Below are 19,896 nucleotides of genomic sequence, written 5' to 3'. Positions count from 1 at the left end.
AACAAGCAAAATGTCTGAGTTTTCTCCTTTTTTTCTCAGTCTTCTGATTAACTCTGAATCTGCCACAATAGATTTTTGGCGTTATCAGGTCAACATTTTTATATGCTACTGTTATTAAGCCAAGCTTGGTTCTGTAATTTGTGTCTCTGATGAATAAAAGGGATAAAAATTGAATTTATAGTTTGTTTGTTTCTTTTTCACATAAATGATCAGTCCTGTATTTTCTTTATACCCAGAGTACATTGAAATGCATTACATATTTGGGATAAATTTTAAAAAGCAGTGTTTGTTATTAAAGAGTTTATGGATTAAAGAAGCAAAATAAATGTGTACGCATACCTCATTTTATTGCAGATATTGCATTTTTTACAAACTGAAGGTTTATGGCAACCCTGTATCCAGCAGGTCTATTGGCAACATTTTTTCAGCAGTATTACTCACTTCATATCTCTGTGTCACATTTTGTTAATTCTTGCAGTATTTCAGACTTTTCCTTATTATTATATTTGTTATGGTGGTCTGTGATCAGCGATCTTTAATGTTACTATTGTAATTTGGGGAGGGGGTGCTACAAATCACACCCATATGAGACAGCGAACTTAACTGATAAAGGTTGTGTGTGTTCTGACTGCTCCACCAACCAGCAGTCCCCCCCTCCCCCTCATCTCTCTCCCTCTCCTCAGGCCTCTCTATTCCCTGAGACACAACAATGTTGAAATTAAATCAGTTAATCACTCTACACTGGTCTCTTAAGTGTTCAAATGAAAGGAAGAGTCACATGTCTCTCATTTTAAATCGAAAGCTAGAAATGATCAAGCTTAGTGAGGAAGGCATGTTGAAAGCTGGGGAAGGCTGAAAGTGAGCCCTCTTGCGCCAAACAGCCAAGGTGTGAATGCAAAGGAAAAGTTCTTGAAGGAAATTAAAAGTACTGTTCCGTTTAACACCCAAATGATAAGAATGGGAAACAGTCTTATTGCTGATATGGAGAAGTTTTAGTGGTCTGGTTAGAAGATCAAACCAGACACAACATTCCCTTAAGCCAAAGCCTAATCCAGAGCAAGGTCGTAACTCTGTTCAATTCTGTGAAGGCTGAGAGAGGTGAGGAAGCTGCAGAAGAGAAGTTTGAAGCCAGCGGAGGCTGGTTCATGAGCTTTAAGAAAAGGTGCCATCTCCATAACATCAAAGGGCAAGGTGAAGCAGCAAGTGCTGATGTAGGAGCTGCAGCAAGTTATCCCAAAGATCTAGCTAAGATACCTCATGAAGGTGGCTACACGGAACACCAGATTTTCAGTGTAGATGAAACAGCCTTCTACTGGAAGAAGATGCCATCTAGGGCTTTCATATCTAGGGAGGAGAAGTCAATGTCTGACTTCCAGGCTTCAAAAGACAAACCCACTCTCTTGTTGGGGACTAATGCAGCTGGTGACTTAAATTGAAATCAGTGCTCATTTCCCATTCGGAAAATCCTAGGTCCCTCAAGAGTTAGGCTAAACCAACTCTGCCTGTGCTGTATAAGTGGAACAGCAAAACCTGGATGACAGCGTATCTGTTTATAACAGTTTACTGAATATTTTAAACCCGCTGTTGTGACCTACTGCTTAGAAAAGAAGATTCCTTTTAAAATATTACTGCTCATTGGCAATGCACTTGGTCATCCAAGAGCTCTGAGGTAGATGCACAACGAGACTAATGTTTTCATGCCTACTAACACATCCATTCTGCCACCCATGGAACAAGGAGTCTCTTCGACTTTCAAGTCTTATTATTTAAGAAATACATTTTGTAAGGCTGTAGCTGCCATATATAGTGATTCCTCTGATGGATCTGGGCAAAGTCAGTTAGTTGAAAACCTCCTGGAAAGGATTCACCATCCTAGATGCCATTAAGAATGTTTGCGTTTCATTGGAAGAGATCTAAATGTCAACATTAAGGGAATTCCCTGGCGGTCCAGTGGTTAGGACTTGGCGCTTTCACTGCCAAGGCCTGGGTTCGATCCCTGGTCGGGGAACTAAGATCCCAAAAGCTGTGCAGTGCGGCCAAAAAAATAAAAAACAAACAAAAACATAAACATTAACAGGAGTTGGGAAAAAGTTGATTCCAACCATCATGGATGACATTGAGGGGTTCAAGATTTGCATGGAGGGGCTTCCCTGGTGGCACAGTGGTTGAGAGTCCACCTGCCGATGTAGGGGACACGGGTTCGTGCCCCGGTCCGGGAAGATCCCACATGCCGCGGAGTGGCTGGGCCCGTGAGCCATGGCCACTGAGCCTGCGCGTCCGGAGCCTGTGCTCCGCAGTGGGAGAGGCTACAACAATGAGAGGCCCGCGTACCGCAAAAAAAAAAAAAAAAAAAAAAGACTTGCATGGAGGAAGTAACTACAGATGTGGTGGAAATAGCAAGAGAACTAGAATTAGGAGCTGAAGATGTGACTGAATTGCTTCAATCTCATGATAAAACTTTAACAGATGGGGAGTTGCTTCTAATGGAGCAAAGAAAGTGGTTTCTTGAGCTGGAATCTACTCCTGGTGAAGATGCTATGAAGATTGTTGAAATGATGAGAAAGGATTTACAGTGTGACATAAATTTAATTGATAAGCAGTGGCAGGGTTTGAGAGGATTGACTCCAATTTTGAAAGAAGTTCTGCTGTGGGTAAAATGGTATCAAACAACATTGCATGCTGTAGAGAAATCGTTCATGAAAGGAAGAGTCAATTAATGTGACAAACTTCATTGTTGTCTTATTTTAAGAAATTGTCACAGCCTCTCTAACTTTCATCTACCACCAACCACCCTGACCAGTCAGCAGCCATCAATGTCGAGGCAAGACCCTCCATCAGAAAAAGGATGACTCACTGAAGGCTCAGATGATAGCATTTTTTAGCAATAAGGCATTGTAAAATTAAAGCATGTCCTTTTTTTTTTTAGGTATAATGTTATTGTACACTTAATAGACTACATTATAGTGTAAACATAACTTATATGCTCTGGAAAACCAAAAACTTTGTGAGACTAGCTTTATTGCAATATTCACTTTTGATTGTGGTGGTCTGGAACCGGACCCGCTGTATCTCCGAGGTTTGCCTGTATTGAGCAACGCAGCCATCAGGGAGTGACACCCTACACCCCCCCACACACACACTCAAAATAGCAGCCTAAGCTTGTCTCTACTGACACCCAGTGAAATGTAAGCATAGAAGTCTTATTAGGAAATAACCCCATAATAGTGAAGGAAATGGAAATGAGTGTTTCCAATGAATATGAGATTTTAGCAAACAGAAGCTGAAAAACAAATGAAGCTTTTTAATCAAGAAAATATGGTATAAGCTTAAAATATGCTAACCAGGGGGCTATGGAGAGCCAGTCCATTCTACAGTGTCTAGCAGCTTAAGTGAACACTTTTCCTTTTTACTTTAAAAGAACAAGAAAGAAAAAATAGAAGAAATAAAAGTAATAATGTTCACATCAAACTCTGGGAAGAGCTAAAGAGAAGGCAGTTAGTTACATTGAGTTAAGCCTTTATGATTCATATCGGTGAGTTACTATCTGAAGATGAAAATGTAATAAATAAAGTATAAGTATTTGATCTAGAATTTCTAGAAGTAATCTTCAGGACTGAAAATTTCTATAGTGTTATATTTTTAACTTATTTTAATAAAAATGTAAAGCTAAATTAAATTTAAAAAATAAAGGCAGGGAGTGATACATTTCAGAAATGGAAGGGGAGATTATTCAACACATAATAATATAGAACAGCTTGGAATAATATTGGAAAGGTTGACATTTCAGTATTGGACCTAAGTGAGCACCAGAAAGTCATCTGGCTAGAACAGAAAAGATGGTTTAGGAAATAAAAGAAAATAAGAAAAGTTAGGCAGAGTAATCTTGGCTGATGAAAAGGTGTGATGGTATCAATATCTATTTAGTTGAATGAATGAACTGAAGGCAAACTTTCAGGTGTTCGGGAAGTAATATTAGACCTGGGTCTGTGATTTCAGAATGCCTAGTTCTTTTGTTGGAATGAAGAGATACGACAGTAGAGTTACGATCAAGCCACGTTTTTCTTTGCCTTCCATCCTGTAAAATGGAACTATTAATACCCACTTGTTTTTCTTTTTCTGACTTACTTCACTCTGTATAACAGACTCTAGGTCCATCCCACCTCACTACAAACAACTCAGTTTCGTTTCTTTTTATATACACTATCAGATGTAAAACCGATAGCTAGTGGGAAGCAGCCGCATAGCACAGGGAGCATAGCACAGGGAGATCAGCTTGATGCTTTGTGACCACCTAGAGGGGTGGGATAGGGAGAGTGGGAGGGAGGGAGATGCAAGAGGGAGGAGATATGGGAACATATGTATATGTATAACTGATTCACTTTGTTATAAAGCAGAAACTAACACACCATTGTAAAGCAATTATACTCCAATAAAGATGTTAAAAAAATAATAATAATACCCACTTGCTTTTAACTCCCAAGACATCTATGAAGATTAATTAAATAAAACCTGTAAGGCATTTTCACCTCTCCTGAAAAGCATTCTTGTAGGTACCTAGTATTATTACCATAATTTATTCTTGGTATTTCATACTTAACTTGAAAGCTTATATTATGTCAGGCTATTACTCCTACAGGCTATGGTATGTTTTACTAGCAGCGTATTCACATTGAGCAAATAATCTGTTCAAGATTGTGTAGCTATGAAGTGACAGAATTAGGATTTGAACCCAGGGGGACTAGCTTCAGTCTTCATATAGCCTACAGGGACCTTTGTGATTCGGTCCCCACCCACCTGACCTCAACTCGGGCCACTTATACAGTGGTGTCTGCACCCTTACGCAGCCATTTCATGAGTGCTTTCTGGGGACCAAGTACTGTACTAAGCACTTACACTGATTATCTCATTTCATCCTTCCATGAGCCTTAAGAGGTTGATTTATTATTCAACATTTCGTAAATGAGGAAACTAGGCTAGAGAGGTTAAATAGCCTGTCTAAGGTCATAGAGCAAGAAAGTCATTATACTAGGATTTAAACCTGTATATTTTCCATTAAGCAATGAGGTGGGTGAAATCTAAGATAGAGAAAAGGTGATAATACCAATACTTGTTAATGAATATGTCTATATTTAAAACACTGTGAGTTTTAAATTTAAAACAAATACAGATTTTTGATAAAATTGAAAGTTTTCCCCTTTCTTATAATATCTGATATCAGTGAAGTGGGGAAAATTATTTTACTGCCTGTTGGTACATTTGAGCTAGTTTGACATGTGCCTCTCTTAGGCTACTATATTTGACTACTCCAGGATGCCTAAATCCACTGAATTCCAACCCTACCCCCAACTCTTGCCCCCTTCTCACTGAAGCTGTTAATTTCCCTTCTCACAGTTTTATAGCTTTTAAACATATTTTGTGAGGAAATACTATACTTAAATTTTACATTAAATAGGCTCTTTGAGCTTTCTCAACTCCGGGTAGAAACCTCTCCTTTTCATGTCACTCCTCACTGCCCACTTTGGCTGGAACTGCCCATCCAGCCCAGCCTCTTCCATCTCTCTGCAGTGGGGCTCAAAGCCCGGAGAATCAAGTCCTTCTGCCCAACCAGATTGACAAGCATCTGTCCTTGTTGAGTTCCTAGGCTGCATTGCTCAAGACAGTGGTGAACTCACATGAGCCCTTCCGTCTCCCAGAGGTGGTGGGAAGGGGTAGTGGGGAAGGTGGGCAACAAGTGAGCGGGAAGAGAAAGAGGAGAATAGAGAACAAGAAGGTGAACGAGAAGGGTGGTACTGTTGCTGCTGCGTTGTCGTTGAGAGCACGTTTGTATACACGACTGCATTCTGTTCTCACAGTGTCCTGTGAAGACGTCAGTAGCGTTGTTACCTGTTTCATCAAATGAGGAAACTGAGGCAGGAAGATGCTATGGTTTGTCTCAACTACTATAGCAGTTTGTAGAGGTGACCTGGAGTCTGTCCTGGACTTCCATCCTAGTGCTCTGCCACACGGCTTAGAATGATAGGAAACTTGACTCTGGTAGCCCTGGCGCCTTGAGAAAAACCAGGGACTTATCCTTCCTCTCGGCCAAATGACTTGACTTACATTCTGATTCTGAGGCGCTCACAACTCTATGCGGTGCTGTTGGGTTGCGCTCCTCAGGGTGGCCCCGCTGTCTCTCAACTGCAGCCCAGTCCTAGTGTCCGCCAGTCAGGTGCGCTGCTTTAGTCCTCAGGTGCTCCTTTACCTCATTTAGGTTTAATTAAGAGTGGCTTCATTTTAGTCCTTAAGTAGGTTTTGAAGGACTAACTTGTATGTAATATACTTACGTTGAATTCACCTGTGTTTAAAAGCTCAAGTCCATTTCAGAGCTTCATTTAACATCTCATATTAAATGCAAATTAAGTGATCACTCAGGTCCTCCGTTATAGAAGGATACCTGGCAAAAGCTGCCAATCGTAGGAAAGCCTGGGCCAGGCTGAATGAGGGTGAGAATCAGATCACTGGGCCTTGGAGTCACACGGGATCTTTGTCCTTGAACTCTGAAATGGAATCCTCTACCCCCAACCCCTCTCCTCCAGAATAAGACAACCCCGCCTTCCACCACTGCCTAAACAGTCTTCCTTCTCTCGTATTCACTCTTTTGGTGAAAGGGTTTAACTTACCTTAGGAACACTGGCACTGACTGACCCCTCTCCCTCTGCCCTGACACCTTTCCAGGCAATTACTGAGCCCTGGCAAATGCCATCTCTGATTTAACTGGGGCCCCGCATCTCAGCTGGTTTATTTCCTTAACCTTCTATTTGGTCTCTTGCCTCCAGTCACTCCCCAGCCAAGGTCATCCTGCACTCCACTGACAGAATTATTTAACTACACATCTCTCATCATGCCGCTCCTCTGACTGAAAACCTTGGCTGACTCCCCATTGCCTCCAGCCTAATTTTCAGACTTCTTAACCTAGCATTCAGTTCCCTCTCAGTCTGATTCATCTCCCACTGCACTCCCGGGCATCTCAGGCTTCAGTCACACAGGGAAAGTCACTGCTTCTCACACACACAGGGCACTTCCTCCATGCTTTTCCTCCTGCTGTGACCACATCATTTCCACAATTCTGGTGTTCCTTCTAGGGAGATCTCAGATGCTACTTACCTTACTTCTTCCATCTGTCCCCAGAAAGAATGAAGGCTGCTTCTCTGTCCTCCCACAGACCTTGTAATATTCCACCAAGAGGCACGTCCGTTCTTAATGTGTAGCTGTCTCCTGCATTGAAATGCAAGCAACTTAACGGCCAGACACATCCTCTTTGTCTCATTTTATTCCCCAGCATATAATGCACACAAGTGGGATGTAAGCTTCTTGAAAGGGAACAGCAGTCTTTGTGGCTGGTATGTAATGGGTGTTTATTGAATGTTTGTTGAAGGAGTGAGTAATCAGTAAATGTTTAAATTAGCAAGAGCAGGGATGTGGAGTTCAGATACAACCAGTGTACTTCATCCCTTTTGTTGACTCTGTGTCCATCACGATCCAGCTCTGTGTCTGGTCTTGTGCCTTGCGAAGTAGGAATGGGCTGTTAATAAAACCTAGCTTTCCAAACAGTGCATCTGAGTGGCTTGATCTTGTTTTATATCAAGGGGCTGGATCATGTTTCTATGTCTCTCATTATCATGATGTGCATTTTGCCTGTGGGGAAAAAGTATTACCTCGTCATAATTCTTAATTATACTAATCATTCCCCTTCCTTGGTTATTGAGAATTATAGCTAATTTAAAGGGAAGATTGGATTTAAGGGAAGTTGAAAACGTACGTTGTTAACAAAACTGCTTTTAAAATCCCTTTAGCAGTTTTCTTTATTGGGCATGTAGCAACACCTAGTGGCTTTATGGATTATTTCAGAGACTATTTCTAAAAAGAGCTTCTTGGGTTTTTTCCTCCCTTTATTGAATCTCTACTTATCTGGTATTTTTTCTTTCCTCTTAATTGATGAACAGATATCTTCGATCTCTATATTTTGTTATGTTTAGAAAGTAAGCTGGCTTTAGCTGAAGAATGGTTGTTGAAGAATGATGTTTCTCCGTAAAAAGCATACCCCATCTAATAAGTAATTTATGATACTGTAAATACAAACAGCAAGGTGGTATTGCAAGGTGACAAGGTCTAGGATCCTCTAATAACATTAAATAGGAGTCTTTTGTGGGAAATAACCTCTTCCTTCCATGTGGATGTAATGCCAGATTTCTTTGCCAAACATTTACATGTATGCACAAATATATACACTTGCACTGGATGCCTCATTTATCAAACACTCAAGAATGAATTCTACCTCAGTATATTTTCCATGTCATTCAACCATTTTTACATTTTGAGATTTTAGATGGAAATATGTCTAGCATGTATCACATGCATTTCTGCCTTTTAATAAGGGATATATTTTATAATTATTCTTATCTTGACAACTTAGAATCACAGTTAGAAATATTAATTATTACATTTAGGAAAAATTTTAGGACTACTTGCTCTATTTTATTATTTTTTTTTAATTTATTTTTTAGCTTTTGTGATAATCCACTTTACTAAATAACCGAGATTTTTAAAAATTTTAATACAATTTTGGAAGGTTACTTTCCATTTACAGTTTTTACAAAATATTGGCTATATTCCCCATGTTGTACAGTACATCCTTAAGCCTATCTTACACCCAATATTTTGGTTATTTGTTTCTTGTTTTTTTTTTGCGGTACACGGGCCTCTCACTGTTGTGGCCTCTCCCATTGCGGAGCACAGGCTCCGGACGTGCAGGCTCAGCAGCCATGGCTCACGGGCCCAGCCGCTCCGCGGCGTGTGGGATCTTCCCAGACCCGGGCACGAACCCGTATCCCCTGCATCGGCAGGCAGACTCTCAACCACTGCGCCACCAGGGAAGCCCTGGTTATTTGTTTTAAATAGACTACAATGCTTTATAGAACATTTGTGTTGTAAATCAACTATGCTTCAATAAAATTTTTTTTTAAATTTGTGCCTACAGTCTTTTCGCTGTGTCTTCTTGCTGGTGGCATTGTTTCTTTTTCAACGCTCTTCCTTTTTTTAAAAAATTTATTTATTTTATTTATTTTTGGCTGCGTTGGGTCTTTGTTGCTGCATGCGGGCTTTCTCTAGTGGTGGTCATCGGGGGCTACTCTTCGTTGCGGTGTGCGGACTTTTCACTGCGGTGTCTTCTCTTGTTGCAGTCGCAGAGCATGGGCTCTAGGTGCGCGGGCTTCAGTAGTTGTGGCACGTGGGCTCATGGGCCTAGTTGCTCTGTGGCATGTGGGATCCTCCCAGACCAGAGCTCGAACCCGCATCCCCTGCAGTGGCAGGTGGATTCCCAACCACTGCGCCACCAAGGAAGCCCCTCTTCCTTTTTCTTATCCCCACTCTTGGCCCCTTCTGATTTGCTGCTTCTGTTCATTCTGTGGCCTAGAAAGTCAGGTAACCACACAGCTTAGTAGTAAGCCAACTCTTCTAGCTCCTAATTTTGTGCTGTTTCCATTATACTACACTGAAAATAAAGGCTAAACCCACAGTGCTTTAAAGTAAGAGTAACTAGATTTTAAAAGGAGACGTTATCCACTACAGTAAAATGCATAGCCTCAGTGACTATAATTGCTGTTTTAACCATTGGACAGCCTTTGTTGTGTGATTCCTGGCCAGGTCATTGAGATTCCTCATATTCATAAACACAGAGAATCAAGTCAGTCAACCAGTATTCCTCGTGCATCTATTGTGCATCGGGTGCGTGGGGAGCACAAACACGCACGCATAGACTTCTCTGATTGCATAGTACAATTGACATAACGTGTAGGATTATAGATGTCTTGATAAGTACTTACATTTGAATTCTCCATACAAATAGAAAGTTTTATTTAAGACCGTCCATCATAATGATTGCAGAGGGTCTCATTTAACTTTAAACCTTTATGACTAGATGCATAGTCATGGCCATATTATCTATAATGGCACTTAAAAGAAAGTTAACTTTTCTTCTTACAGTTAATATGAACTCTAATTGAGCCATAGGTTAACTAATCTCATAAATGATAACTCTCATGCATCTGCATCATGGGATTAGAAATAAAAATGTGTGTTATATATTATATAGGCTTTATATAGGGTAGTTACCCTATATGATAATATACTTAATTCTAAATATCTCCATAGCTTTCTGTCATGTGTACAACCTACATTATTAAAGTTTTATAAAGTCACTTTATAATTTTTATTTAGTCCTAGGCTCTATTTTATTTTATTTTAATTTTTGGCCACGCAATTTGTGGGATCTTAGTTCCCCGACCAGGGATTGAACCTGGGCCACGGCAGTGAAAGCACCAAATCCTTAACCACTGGACCGCCAGGGAATTCCCTAGGCTCAATTTGAAGCAAAATTTTGATTATTTACCAAGATATCTAGGGGTTAAGCACACAGGTTTTCTTTATAAACCAGGACAGTATTGATTTTTTTTCATTGTTTAGAAATTATAAAGATACAGTTCATTCAAGTATTCCTTCCAATGAAGGAATTTTTGGTGGCTAGTAATTTCAGGATTTGCTGGCCTTTTTTAGTACATTTTGTGTCTCCTTGGCTTCAAAGTTTTAGAAACCAAATAAAAACTTCTGGACTTTTTGGCACACTAGTTTTCAAATAGTCGAGTGACAGGGAGGGAATCAAGCTTTGGCAGCCAAACCACAGGTGGCAAATTAACTAAAGCTTCTGCACCTTTTCTATGGAGCTTATCACTGGAAGAAGTTGGCCATTACCCTTTCAAATCCAAAGGTGACAATTAAAATTTTAAATGCTTATTCCTGCCCAGTGGCCTATGACGTTGTTAGAGAAACACATCTTCCATGTCTACTGAAGAAGTTCAGTGAGAAACTCTAGTTTTAGGAACATAACCTGGGTGACTGCCAGCTTTTTCCATAGATTCAACCATCTAATTTAATCACATGCAGCTATTAAAATTACATTGGAAAAGGTTTAATAACAGGAAAATCAATGTATTGTTAAAAACGAACATTTTGTAACTGTAATACATCGTCCCATTTCTGTTGAAAACATTATCTATACACACAACTGGAAGAATGTGCATGGACTATTACCAGTGCTTATCTTTGGGAGATGATTCTTCTGTGTTTTTTTTTTTTCTTCAGATTTTCAATAGTGATCTTGGATTATTTTGTTGTCAGAAACATGTTATTAAAAAGTATTTTTAACTTTTATTTTTCCTCTAAAGTGAAAGATAACTTGTTCCCTGAGACTCTCTAACCTTGTCATTCAGGAAAGGAGAGAGAGGGGACACACTGTTTTGGTGTTTAGAAGACATGTTGTCAATTTTGATTTAGTTAATTCAACAAATACTTGAGTATCTACATTGTGCCCAGGCAATGTTGAGGATTCTGCATTATACAAAATCCCTGGGAGAAGATGCACCATAAACAGATATTTATGCTTGTGGTGGTCAGTGCTAAGTGCTATAATAAAAAAGAATAAGGGGATTATTGAATGTTGGGGAGTAGAGACGTCATTTACCTGTCTGGTCCTACGTTCCTTTATCTGTAAAAAAGGTTAGATCAGAGGGATGCTGAAATCCTTCCTCTCTAACATTCTGTGACTCCTGTGACTTTTGAATTATAGGCTACCACCTAAGTTATTATTTCACCCAAATGCAGAAATGGGTCAATTTTTAACATTGAGATAAAGAGGAATTATGTATCCTGAGAATAGTACTTGATAAACAGCAAGAATTTTTAAAAAAATTAGTGGTGTTTCTGTAACTGTTGTTAATAATGAAAATCACAGGTAAAGATGGTAGAGCGTTAAATGTTTACCCAGTGTCGTAAATAATATAGAAGAATATATTATAAAGGAAATTTCTCTTAGGAAAACAGTACTAACTTTTCTAAGATTGGGGCTTGTATATAAATACATGAAAGCCCTGGAAAACAAAAATTGGACCTTAGTTTTGTTTTCCCAAAAGGTTTATAATCGAAACTCATTTGCGTTTTCATGTGGTCAGGTTATATGAAATAGTGGGGAAACACAGAACATGGAAGAAGTAGATATTCTTTGGATTTGGTTGCAGAAAGCCAAGAGATCAAATAGGCATCATTGTAGACATTTCTCTTTGATTAATAGTAATTTTTCTGAAATGCATTGTCCTGTCTATCTCCTACAATTTATGGCATTATTTAGAAGTTGAATGAACATATAAAACTTGATAAAACCTTGTGTAAGACTTTGCAGAATATAACTACCTTTTTGTCACAGTACTGCCTCAAATTTGGGGAGTCAAAACCATTCCTTCCTCAGATAGGAATGTTTTACGTGACATTTGTCTTCTGTTGTCTTCCAGAAGCTATTCTTATGATGCCTCATACCACCTTTCTTTGTTTCAGATATCCTCTGGCACCTGCAGGCCTGATGTTTCAGAATCCTCTGAATTGCGTCAGAAGTCACCATTATTTCAGTTTGCCGAGGTAATATATTACAATTTATACTTAATGAAATTGTAAAGTGAGCTTAAATTTGGGCTGATGAAAGTAACTTAAAGCAAAGAAGAACCCTGCGTTCTTAGCTCAAGTAATCATAAAACGGAAAATAGTACCAAATTCTGGAACGTTAGAGTCTCTTAATTAAGGAATAAATATGTTTATAGAAGCTTGTTATTAACTCATACTAAATATTATTGCACTGAAACCTCATCACTAATTTTTATTCATGGATAGGGAAGTTAAGAATATAATTGAACTATTTTTAGAACTTAGTCATTTATCAGATATTGATTTGTCAGGTGTTAAATCAGAAGACAGAATTGACTCATGGTTATTGGCTGTGCATTCCTTTTTATTTATTTTAAGTAAACTTCTCTTAATTGAAACTTTAGCATGCAGTTGGCAGTTTTCAAAATCTTATGTCTTGTGTCAGACCTGTTTGGCTCAGTATGTCTCTGACATATTCAGAGATGATGTAGAAAAGCACATTATCCTTGACGTCAAGTCTAAAGGTTAAGACTGCTTCCCAAAATATCTGCATTTACCCTAGAACTCAATATGGAGCCATCATTGATTACTTTTTTCTAAACTTTAAACCACATGGTCTTCCCTTGATCATTCCAATTGTCTTTCACTAGACCTTCTTTCACACTGTCATCCTTCCTAATGTTTGCCCCTTGTGGTACAGCTTTGTACAAAGGAGAGCATATTTTTAGTTTCAGAATTTTTTCTCCTCTAGTGTCCTTTCCTGGTGGTTCTCAACATTTCATTGGCAGAATTACTTTTCACACTGGCATATTAGGTCATTCCTTTTATGACATTGTTTATTATATGCCTAAATGTCCTGCTGATATCACCAGAATGTTTTAATATATATTTGCTCACATAATACTCCTTATCTATCACTTTCCTTTCTGCTCTCTGTGAGATGTGCCATGAATTCCAATTGTTTTTTATATTGTTTCCTCAAGAATTTAATGTAATAGCAGATTCAATCTGCACTCCCTTTTAAACAGTAGTTTTAGACATATTAAATAATGTTAGTCTCAACTTTGAAAGCAGAGATACTTAACCAGTGAACCCTGGTGAAAGATGTAGTGAAATCTCTCAAATTTCACATGAAATTTTGGGTGTGTTGACACACGTGCATGTTTTTGATTACTACAGCAAACCAGATTCCAAAGAGATCCCTGACCCTAACCTAATATTTCTTCAGGAGCTCCCTATTCATGTCAACATCTCCTTTATCCCAATATTAATTTGGAGAAACATCCTTTTGTTTAAAGACTTGTGAAATGCTTTTCAAAAATCTAGATTGTTTATACTACTGGTTCTGTTTTGTTCACTATCTAATTTAATCCTGGAAGAAATATATTGTATGGGCTTCCCTGGTGGCGCAGTGGTTGAGAGTCTGCCTGACGATGCAGGGGACATGGGTTCATGCCCCAGTCCGGGAAGATCCCACATGCTGCGGAGCGGCTGGGCCCGTGAGCCGTGGCCGCTGAGCCTGTGCATCCGGAGCCTGTGCTCCGCAACGGGAGAGGCCACAACAGTGAGAGTCCTGCGTTACGCAAAAAAAAAAAAAAAAAGAAAAGAAAAGAAATATCTTGTAGGTCAGGCATTTCCCCTTACACAAACTATTTATTTTCTTTAACTTTTATAGAGGGTTTGTAGGAGTGAAAAGTCATGTCGGAAGTAAGACCTACAGTTTATAATTCCCAGGATTTCAGGAACATCCTTGTGGATTCATATCTGCAGTCTGTCACAGCTTGCACATGGAGGTCTTTTGAAATGATAGGTTTCATGGTTTGACCAAGAAGAGTTCTACATCTTTACCCTGAAATATTTTCAAAGTACTTGGTTAGATCTTAGCCATTTACGACAATTTGTATATGTCTAGTTTGTTAAATAGGATCTGGGAGATCTCTTTTCTTTTTACTGATATTTGTTCTAAAAATCCTTATTTGTCTGATGCAAAAGATACGGTGGAATTAAAATTTTCCTAATGCCTTCAGCAGTGAATAGAGTCAATAATTCCATCAGGCTCTCTTCTAATTTTTTCTTATCCCTAAAATTGACTTTGATATTGTATCACCAACTGGCTCCATTGTTTTTCTAAACAACTTAATTTAATTAATATGAAAAAGTGATTGCTGGGATTGAGGAGTCATGATCAAGCTGCATGTATTGCTCAGTAAGTTCCCTTTGATGGAGTCGGTGAGCACAGTTAATTGAAGAAAAAGACTTTTGTGGAACTGGAAATGGGCTGAATTTACAATGCTCACGCTTTCTGCACTTGTGACTCATTTTCACCCTAGTTTGTAGTTGTATAGAAACTTTGTTCACTTTGAAACCAACATTAATAACTGACCTTGCTCTCAAAACATCCTAAAAACTATTTCCATGTGGCCCTCAGAGCAAACTTTTAATGAGGCTACCATAATCACCAAATAGAAACAAAAGTTCTCCTAGCTGAAGCAAGGATGGTGTGACAGAATCCTCTATCCACTGTCAGACACCTGAGGGGTGTGTGTGTGTGTGTGTGTGTGTGTGTGTGTGTGTGTGTGGGATGGGAGGATGCATGGTGTTATAAAATAAAGAAATGCTGTTCGTATTCAATAAACAATTTATTGAGTTTTGGTGCCATGCCAGGCAGTGTATTCTATGGCTTATTTTCTTCTTACCATAATCCTGTAAAATGGGGATTATCATCATCATCAGTTTACAGTTGGGAAAAATAAATCTCAAGAGAGATTAGCTGAGCTGCCCAAGGTCATGTAGCTAGTGAGTAGCAGAACTAAGATTCAGTCCCAGATACTCTGACCCACATGGTTTGCTTCTCCAACCCTGTTTCACAGCTGTCTCAAAGCAGAGAACAGCTTGAGGGGAGTGCTGTAGGGAGGAGAGAGATTTACTTGCAGCTTTCAACTTTTAATAATATTTTAGAAAATTCACTAAAATAAGGAAATTTATCTCTACAGGTGTCCTCAACTGCTATTTGATACATATCTGACACCCTTTCAAGAGACAAGGCAAATGAGCCAAACTCAGTCTTTTTTGTTCTTTCCACATGTGTTTTTAGAAACATGGCCTTTGTCTTCATTTATCATTGATACTGTTTTTCTAAAAGGGATTGAGGGTGATGACTCATGTCTTAATCTTTATCTGTGTGTACAGTGGAAATATTTGGCAGAATCTATGAGTCTGTTATGGTAAAATGTCCTTGTGCTTTAAAAATTATTTGTTTCCTTTCAGATATCTTCAGGTACCTCCCACCCTGATGTTCCTTCAAAACAATGTCAAGCATCAGCCTTGTTTCAGTTTGCAGAGGTATGGCCTTCTTTTTTGTTGTTGTTGTTGTTTTGCCTTTTTTTTTTGAATTTTTGAATTTTATTTTATTTATTTTTTTATACAGCAGGTTCTTATTAGTCATCAGTTTCATCCACATCAGTGTATACATGTCAATCCCGATCTCCCAATTCATCACCTCACCACCCACGCCACCCCGCCGCTTTCCCCCCTTGGTGTCCATACGTTTGTTTTCTACATCTGTGTCTCAATTTCTGCCCCGCAAACTGGTTCATCTGTACCATTTTTCTAGGTTCCACATATATACATTAATATACAATATTTGTTTTTCTCTTTCTGACTTACTTCACTCTGTATGACAGTCTCTAGATCCATCCACATCTCAACAAATGACCCAATTTCATTCCTTTTTATGGCTGAGTAATATTCCATTGTATATATGTACCACATCTTCTTTATCCATTCGTCTGTCAATGGGCATTTAGGTTGCTTCCATGACCTGGCTATTGTAAATAGTGCTGCAATGAACATTGGGGTGCATGTGTCTTTTTGAATTATGGTTTTCTCTGGGTATATGCCCAGTAGTGGCATTGCTGGATCATATGGTAATTCTATTTTTAGTTTTTTAAGGACCCTCCATACTGTTCTCCATAGTGGCTGTATCAATTTACATTCCCACCAACAGTGCAAGAGGGTTCCCTTTTCTCCACACCCTCTCCAGCATATGTTGTTTATAGATTTTCTGATGATGCCCATTCTAACTGGTGTGCGGTGATACTTCATTGTAGTTTTGATTTGCATTTCACTAATAATTAATGATGTTGAGCAGCTTTTCATGTGCTTCTTGGCCATCTGTATGCCTTTGTTGGAGAAATGTCTATTTAGGTCTTCTGCCCATTTTTGGATTGCATTGTTTGTTTTTTTAATATTGAGCTGCATGAGCTGTTTATATATTTTGGAGGTTAATCCTTTGTCCATTGATTCATTTGCAAATATTTTCTCCCATTCTGAGGGTTGTCTTTTCGTCTTGTTTATAGTTTCCTTTGCTGTGCAAAAGCTTTTCAGTTTCATTAGGTCCCATTTGTTTATTTTTGTTTTTATTTCCATTACTCTAGGAGGTGGGCCAAAAAAGATCTTGCTGTGATTTATGTCAAAGAGTGTTCTTCCTATGTTTTCCTCTAAGAATTTTATAGTGTCCAGTCTTACATTTAGGTCTCTAATCCATTTTGAGTTTATTTTTGTGTATGGTGTTAGGGAGTGTTCTAATTTCATTCTTTTACATGTAGCTGTCCAGTTTTCCCAGCACCACTTATTGAAGAGACTGTCTTTTCTCCATTGTATATCCTTGCCTCCTTTGTCATAGATTAGTTGACCATAGTGCGTGGGTGTATCTCTGGGCTTTCTATCCTGTTCCATTGATCTATATTTCTCTTTTTGTGCCAGTACCATATTGTCTTGATTACTGTAGCTTTGTAGTATAGTCTGAAGTCAGGGAGTCTGATTCCTCCAGCTCCTTTTTTCCCCTCAAGACTGCTTTGGCTATCTGGGGTCTTTTGTGTCTCGATACAAATTTTGAGATTTTTTTGTTCTAGTTCTGTGAAAAATGCCATTGGTAATTTGATAGGGCTTGCATTGAATCTGTAGATGGCTTTGGGTAGTATAGTCATTTTCACAATATTGATTCTTCCAATCCAAGAACATGGTATATCTCTCCATCTGTTTGTGTCATCTTTGATTTTTTTCATCAGTGTCTTATAGTTTCAGTTTGCAGAGGTATGGCCTTCTTTATATATATATATATATATATATACACACACACACACACACACACACACACACATTGGGTTCAGAAAACTTACTGAGCTCAGGAAGTATTGGAATGGAATTTTATAACATATAGAGAACTTTAGGCATGCCTCTTGCCATTACTAACATAATACACATGGGAGGCTGCTTATTGCTTTTTGCTGCCTTTTCTCTAATCACAGATCAGCTCCAGAATTTATACCCATTTTACAAGCATTCATTAAAGAGTTCACGTAGAATACACACTTTCCAGTAATTCATTTATTTCATTTTGCCTTGTTTTTAACTTATTTTAAAAGCTTAGGAAAATTGTCAACGTGAAGGCCATAGCATTCCAATTCATTAAATTTTTCCAGTAGTGAAATTAGATGCTGTAGTTGATGAATAACTCTCACAGTGAATGCAGGGGTGAATAGGACCTATTAGATCATCAGTGCTTAGCTTTGGGTGTGATGTAGCTTCAGCCAGTATTTTTATTAGTGTTTAACCCTGGGCTTAGGTCAGGTCAGCTCATGCAGGATCTTAGATTTCTTCAGATTGTCAGCCAGAGAGAGAGAGTACACACTAGAGAGTATTTTCTTGGTTGGTATGATGAGAGGCAAATCTGATAATGCTTGATTTTGCCACAGAAGCCCTGGCCTCAACCGTATGCTCATTTCTAATGAGCACTATATGACAAATAATAAAATATATCCCTTTTGTAAAAATAAGATGCCTTCTGCTTTAGGTCTTTCCCCATTTTCCTTTTTATTAATTTCAACCAAAAATGCATATAATAGGGGCTTCCCTGGTGGTGCAGTGGTTGAGAGTCTGCCTGCCGATGCAGGGGACACCGGTTCGTGCCCCGGTCCGGGAAGATCCCACATGCCACGGAGCGGCTAGGCCCGTGAGCCATGGCCGCTGAGCCTGCGCGTCCGGAGCCTGTGCTCCACAACGGGAGAGGCCACAACAGTGAGAGGCCCGCGTACCGCAAAAATGCATATAATAAACTAAGCAATTTTTTATAGGGTTGAGAGAAAATGACAAGCAAGACTGTTCTGTTTAATATTGATGTATTGAATCACTTTGATTCATTTGCATAAAGAGTGCTGCATAAATGAAATGTAAAATTATATCCTTTTGGCAAGAGAAAACCCAGCATCTTATTTTGAAAATGAGAAAAAATTACTTTTAGTGCTTACATTAAAAAAAAAAACAAATGCTGCTTCCTCTTTGGACACTTGTGTCAACCACCATGACTTGATCCAACCCTCTGGCCTGTTTATCTCTTAGGCTTCTCTGCCACAGTTTTTGCTTTACTCGTTGAGGGCTATTGTATAAAACTGGTAACAAAAATATCATATAATGGTATCATTTCACGAAGAACAATTTGCTTGATGAATCTGAATAAATTAAGATTTTATCATAATTTTTCATTATGATAAACAGGCTTTTCTTTTCATTGTGTGGGCAATAGTTTTGTTTAATATTTCCTTGCTTTCCTCTAGTCATTGACATCCTTTTACTTGATACTAATAATTTTTTCAAAGGTAAAAAAGAATTTTGACATGATGACTGTAAATTTATTTTTAATGTTGGTACCTGAGCAGTCCCATCCAACCTTTTAGAAACAGCTCCTTCAAAACAGAAGTTGTTTGCCATATATTCCTTTTGATTAAATTCTACACTCTGTAGCATGAATATCAGAACGTAGTGGCTCGTCTTTGACATATCTGATATTTACATATGCACTATTTACCAAGAGTTTTCAATTTAATTAAAAATGTTTGTATGATATACCTCAGCTGATGCATTTCTAACAGGTATTGCCACTCAGAGTGTGGTTCTTGTTTAAGTGAGATGACCATCAGATTTATTAGGTGCCTCAAAGCCCTGGGCAGCTCTGAGGAACCAGTTTGATAGTGTAACAGCCACTGTCCTGTGATTCTGGAGAGTAAGATCCCATACCTCTCTTAAATTAATTTGTTCTTACTGCTCAGTACACTCACTCCTCCAAAAGAAAGTTTTTTTCTGGGGAAGAACCTCTTCTTACTTAGGATTTGTGCAGGGAGACATTTCCAGATGTTACTCCTCTCCTCAATGGCACTTGTCTTCTGAGGGTTTTTGACTGTGCACTTATAAGATTTGAGGAAGCTTTAAAAAAATTAATTTGAAAACTTATTATGAGTTGTTTCTGGCATCATTAACAGAGGAAGACATGCATGATGGAGAAACCAAAATAAAATGTTCTGCCCTAGAATCAAATACAGTTCCCCTTCTCAACTC

The 19,896-nt window shown here is 38.6% G+C and overlaps 1 protein-coding gene across 14 annotated transcripts in view; it reads left to right on the top strand.

Annotated features, from left to right (window-relative positions):
- BBX (BBX high mobility group box domain containing) overlaps positions 1-19,896 on the top strand; it is a 282,397-nt gene that overhangs the window by 204,864 nt on the left and 57,637 nt on the right. For all 14 annotated transcript variants that reach the window (XM_033855860.2, XM_033855864.2, XM_033855865.2 and 11 more), the window contains 2 exons: positions 12,421-12,501; positions 15,772-15,846. In XM_033855860.2, coding sequence (XP_033711751.1) covers positions 12,421-12,501; positions 15,772-15,846 — 156 coding nt within the window. The remainder of the gene's footprint in view (positions 1-12,420; positions 12,502-15,771; positions 15,847-19,896) is intronic.

This window comes from Tursiops truncatus, chromosome 4 (assembly GCF_011762595.2).
Source record: "Tursiops truncatus isolate mTurTru1 chromosome 4, mTurTru1.mat.Y, whole genome shotgun sequence".
Taxonomy (NCBI): domain Eukaryota; kingdom Metazoa; phylum Chordata; class Mammalia; order Artiodactyla; family Delphinidae; genus Tursiops; species Tursiops truncatus.
The sequence above is the reverse complement of the archived record's forward strand: the minus strand, read 5'-3'. Positions and strand labels throughout refer to the sequence as shown.